Source organism: Colobus angolensis, unplaced genomic scaffold (genome assembly GCF_000951035.1).
Source record: "Colobus angolensis palliatus isolate OR3802 unplaced genomic scaffold, Cang.pa_1.0 Scaffold143, whole genome shotgun sequence".
Lineage (NCBI taxonomy): Eukaryota > Metazoa > Chordata > Mammalia > Primates > Cercopithecidae > Colobus > Colobus angolensis.
The window spans coordinates 90,833-96,043 of record NW_012114522.1 but is presented as its reverse complement, the minus strand read 5'-3'; the positions used below and the strand labels follow the sequence as shown (position 1 = coordinate 96,043).

Sequence of the window (5,211 nt, the reverse complement as noted above, 5' to 3'; positions counted from 1 at the left end):
TTTCACCATGTTGGCCAGGCTGGTCTCAAACTCCTGACCTCAGGTGATCCACCTGCCTCGGCCTCCCAAAGTGCTGGGATTACAGGCGTGAGTCACTGCGCCCAGCCAGGATGCCATTTTCAAAAAGGAATCCGCTTCCCCCATGCAGCAGGCAAAGGAGGTGAGAGTCTAAGAGCCAGAGCAGGGAGAGATGCACGCGTGGGTGCCACCTGACGAAGGTTCCACAGGATGCCGATTTCTGAGCCCAGTGTAAAATATTTTGTTATCGACATGGGAACCCGTTTGTGAACGTTGGAAAGCAGTCCTGTTTTGGATCAGAACAATGTAATCTCGGCTCACTGCAACCTCCGCCTCCCAAGTTCAAGCGATTCTCTGCCTCAGCATCCTGACTAGCTGGGACTACAGGTGCCTGCCACCATGCCTGGCTAATTTTTGTATTTTTAGTAGAGTTGGGGTTTCCCTTTGTTGGCCAGGCTGGTCTTGAACTCCTGACCTCATGATCCACCCACTTCAGCCTCCCAAAGTGCGGGGATTACAGGCGTGAGTCACTGCGCCCAGCCGTCTTATATAATTTTATCTCCCAAATACACAACAGCAACAAAGCTCATTGCGAGGATGTTCTCATTGTTCTGGCTGGCCTCTACCTAGCACCACGTGGCTCTCAAACTGTATAAAATTGCTTGTAGGAGCCATTGCACACAGAAAAAGTATGATGTTTTCACCTTGGTAGTCAGTATGTTTTTCTTTTCACATACACATACATATATTAGTCTTTAAGTGTTTTTACCCCTCTTCTGAAGAGTCTATAGAAGCAGCCTCTGTTTGGTCTGGAAACCGGGGTATGTATGTTCTCATCTAGATCTAATGGCAAAGCTTTCTCCCTTTCACTTTTGTTGATGTCTTTGAAACACCCGGATTCGATCATCTGCATGCACAGAAGAGCAGGACAGAGAAGTTGCAGAGAAGCTTCCAGGTCAGTGCGTGTCTCCCAGCGCCAGCAACTCCTGCCCAGCCCCGCGCGGAGCAGCTCCTACCCAGTCCCGTGCGGGGCACCTCAGAGCTCCCACACCCACTGTGGGGCCCCTTTCCTGGGTTCCTCCTTCCCTGCCTCCTGACCTCTTCTTGGACAAGTAACATGGTCTCCTCTCCCCTTGTCTCTCAGTGTACCCCCCAAAGTGGGGAACTACCATGGGAACTCTGGCTGCCAGTCAGCCCTGCTTAGGGAGGGGGGCTCAGGGGTGGCAGGCAAGCGCCCATCGACCCAAAATAGCTACCTCCTGTCCACTTCCTGCCACTGGGACCAGGGACATACCGTGCTTCTGGACAGCTGCTGATATGGTTCTTAGCTTGCCCATGGTCTAGTCCTGTGGTCAAAAGTCTTACACAATCTTTTTTTTTTTTTTTTGAGACAAAGTCTCGTTATGTCACCCAAGGTGGAGTGCAGTGGCTCAATCTCGGCTCACTGCAACCTCTGCCTCCCAGGTTCAAGCGATTCTCCTGCCTCGGCATCCCGACTAGCTGAGACTACAGGCGCCTGCCACTATGCCTGGCTAACTTTTGTGTTTTTAGTAGAGTCGGGGTTTCACTTTGTTGGACAGGCTGGTCTCGATCTCCTGACCTCGTGATCCGCCCGCTTCAGCCTCCCAAAGTGCTGGGATTACAGGCGTGAGCCACCGCGCCCAGCCGTCTTGTATAATTTTATCTCCCAAATACACACACACACACCCTTTTCCTGGGTCATTGCTGGAACTAACGTAAAGCTGCTGTGCTGGAAGGGCAGTACCTCATTCTGCCAAGGGATGGAGACACACCCTGTAGCAAACTGAGCGTAGAAGTCTTCATCTGCGGTGTCCAGGTAGATCCCTTTCACTGCTGAGAACTGCTCGATATCCAGGACATCCTTACAGTAAACGGCATGAGGCTGTACAGCAAGAACAGAGGCAGCCTCTGAGGTCACTACAGCAATTCTCAGCTCCCTCAGTTCCCAGGAACGAAACGCCCAGCAAACTGACGCATAAACACTGCCATTCTTCCTCCCTCCATTTCTCTGCCACGCCCCTCCCTCACTTGAGGCATTTTCTAAATCAGAGAATGTGTCCTCTCAAGAGGTGGTTCGCCAGCTTTTAGTGTCACCAGTCTTGTGGGTACTGTGTCAGGTGCTCTGGCTCTCTCCCTCTCTCTCTCTTTCTCACACACACATACACACACACACCCCTTCTGAGGGCCATGCCCTTCTCTTTTCTGTAGTGGAAAATGGATTGCAAACAAAGGCCAGGGATGCAGGACAAATATTAGAAGACGCAGCACAGGCCCGGAGAAGTGTGAGCAGGGACAGAGGCCGCCAGCAGTGGGATCCCTTAGTGACAATTCTCGCACCTGCCTCCAACTCTAGGTGCGCTCCCTGCAAAGCGCCTGGAGAAAACCTGAGGAACAGCAGCGGCTCCCACTTCCCGCCCTCCTCCAGGTCCATCGAGTGGTCTCCAAGGCTGCAAGAGGCTCAGCTCCCTGGGTCGGCAGGTCCCTCCTCTGGGACAGGAGCCCAGGCCTGCAGCTCCTATCCCGGCACTGCTGTCCTCAGAGGCAAAGGGTCAGGCAGGCAGGAGGGGGTGCCAAGGCCCAGGTCTCCACCTGCCGCCAGTACAGTTGTTTGCACTTTCAGGGCAAAGGAACAAACAGCACGGAAGTTGGCAGCTGTGGGGCCCTCATCTGCTCATGCCGGAGGCACCCGCAGTTCTGAGAACACTTTTCACCCAGGACTTGTGCACTACAGTAAAGCAGTGACGCTCCAAAGGCCACGGTCAGCACTGCTGTTAGAGCAGCTGCTCTTCACTCATTCATCCCCTCAGGGTGGGGAGCGGGAAGTCCACAGGCAGGCCCTGCCCCTAGGGGACAGTCCAGAGGAAGGTGTCCCAACAGCACGTTCACAAGGAGGTACAGTGACCACTTCAGGGTCCTCAGTATGGGGCCAGGCCACAGTCCCAGGACCTCATGAGAAGCAGGGTGGGGATACGCGTTCCAGACAAAGGAAGCAGGGGCGGCTCACGGCCGTGGGAAACACAGGAACGAGAGAGAAAGCCAGCCCTGAGACCAGAAAGGGGACACGGGTGGCCAGGCATAGTGGCTCATGCCTGTCATCCCAGCATTTTGGGAGGTCAAGGCAGGGGGATCGGTTGGGGCCAGGAGTTCAAAAGTAGCCTGGGCAACACAGGGAGACCCCCGTCTCTAGGAAAAAATTAAAAATGAGCTGGGTGTCGTACGCCTGTGGTCTCCGCTACTTAGGGGGCTCCACCAGCATTGAGGCTGAAAGTGACACCAGGCAGGGAGCCAGAGCACCACTGAGGTCTGTGAGGGGCCCAGTGAGTGGCCAGAGGACACTGGGGTGACAGAAGAGCCAGGTAGGATAGGCACCATGAGCAAAAGCCACATGCTGGCTGTACCTGGTGATTCCGTATCTGTTGTCATACAAAACAACAAACAAACAAACAAACAAAAAACTGTGCTGCAGCTGGACACAGTGGCTCACGCCTACAATCCCAGCACTCTGGGAGGCCAAGGCGGAGGACCACTTGAGGCCAGGGGTGCAAGACCAGCCTGGGCAACACAGTGAGACCCCCCATCGCTATTTTTGAAAAAAGAAAGAGAAAACCCGTGCAGTGTGGATCCCTGTTCCCAGGGCCCCGCTCATGCTGGCAATGCACTTACATCAGGACAGAAAGGGGGCTCCAACATGTTTGCCTCCAGCCTCCTGAAGTTGATGTTCTTGAACACGGGGTGCTGCTTCACCCCAGCCGCTCCCTCGCCCCTGCAGCCCAGCCGCTTGCTTGGATTCTTGGTGAGTAACTGCAAGAGGCAGAAATAGAATCCACTTAAGCCTCTGGATAAAAATGAAAACTCAGAACTCCCTCCATAATAATAACCAAAGGACTGGGAGGGCAGAAAGCAGGTGCATCAAACAAATCATTTCAAAGCATCAACCAAACCTCAGGAACTCAGACTTTACTCATTAAATTATGTGATGCTTCACAGAGGAAGGGGGCTGAGGTTTTGATTTGAGCTATCAATAAATAAGGGGTTGGCTATGTTATTCTTTACATTTAAAAAATTAATCATAAAAATTTGGGGATTTTTAGAGGAAAGAGAAACTGTTGTGAATTTCAGAAATACCACTAAGGACCTCAGATGAGGCAAACATTGAGGAAACCGAGTTCTAAAAATATATTCTTAATACTTTGGTATTCTAGTGTATTCTGAAAATGACCAGAAAGTATCTCTTTAGAAAGTATTCCTTACATGCATGTTTACAATCATCACAAAGTCAAATAAGCCTTCCTCCACAATTCTTATCAATCAGAAAAAGCAGGGCTCTGCTCAGAAGCAACACATGAAAGACCTGAACCCCTGAAATGTGACCTAGACCCAGGCTTGGGAAACCACGGTCCAGCCACCACAGGCACCAGCTGCCTGGTTTTGTAAACAAGGCTTTATCGGCACCAGCCTTTTGCACTGTATTGGCAGAGCTGAATAGCTGTAATAGAGACCTGCAAAGTCTAAACGCTATTTACCATCTGGCCTTACAGAAAAGTATGCTGATCCCTGGCCAACTCAAAGTCCCAAAGACCAGAAAGCATTCTAGTCTGTGCTTCTATCTCCCACCTCTCAGCTCCTTGCTGGGCTGTGCCTGCTCCAGGGCTGTGTCTACAAAGCTCTTTGGCTCGCTGACTCCTGCTCAATTCTTCAGGTTTTAGCTTTCTAGCCCTCATCCCTGCACTAAATTAGGCTCCCCAACTTTTTTTGCTACAGCCTGAGGGCATCCTCCACCTCTCCTTGATGACAAATATTTCATGCTGAGAATGAGTCATTTGAATGTACCGTGATTGCCAGGCTGTCCTGCTAGACTCAAAGCTTCCTGAAGCTGGGGCTGTGTGACTCTTGCCCACTGTGACACCCCAGCGTCTAGCCAGAGCAGGCGCTCAGTAACAGTTGCTCAGTGCATTTGTTCTTTGCATGCTTTGTCGATTTACAAGAGATCTGAAGGCTGGGTGCGGTGGCTCACGCCTGTAATCCCAGCACTTTGGGAGGCTGAGGCGGGTAGATCATGAGGTCAGGAGATCAAGACCATCCTGGCCAACATGGTGAAACCCCAAGTCTACTAAAAACACAAAAATTAGCCAGGCGTGGTGGCACGTGCCTGTAGTCCCAGCAACTCGAGAG

At 51.9% G+C, this 5,211-nt stretch overlaps 1 protein-coding gene across 4 annotated transcripts in view; it reads right to left on the bottom strand.

The window, feature by feature from the left end:
• Positions 1 to 5,211, bottom strand: part of GRK4 (G protein-coupled receptor kinase 4) — an 85,564-nt gene that overhangs the window by 1,332 nt on the left and 79,021 nt on the right. For 2 of the 4 annotated variants that reach the window (XM_011935369.1, XM_011935370.1), the window contains 3 exons: positions 3,703 to 3,840; positions 1,784 to 1,921; positions 788 to 925 (listed from right to left, as the gene is read on the bottom strand). In XM_011935369.1, the coding sequence (XP_011790759.1) occupies positions 788 to 925; positions 1,784 to 1,921; positions 3,703 to 3,840 (414 nt within the window). The remainder of the gene's footprint in view (positions 1 to 787; positions 926 to 1,783; positions 1,922 to 3,702; positions 3,841 to 5,211) is intronic. The other 2 variants (XM_011935371.1, XM_011935372.1) reach the window with 1 other exon arrangement.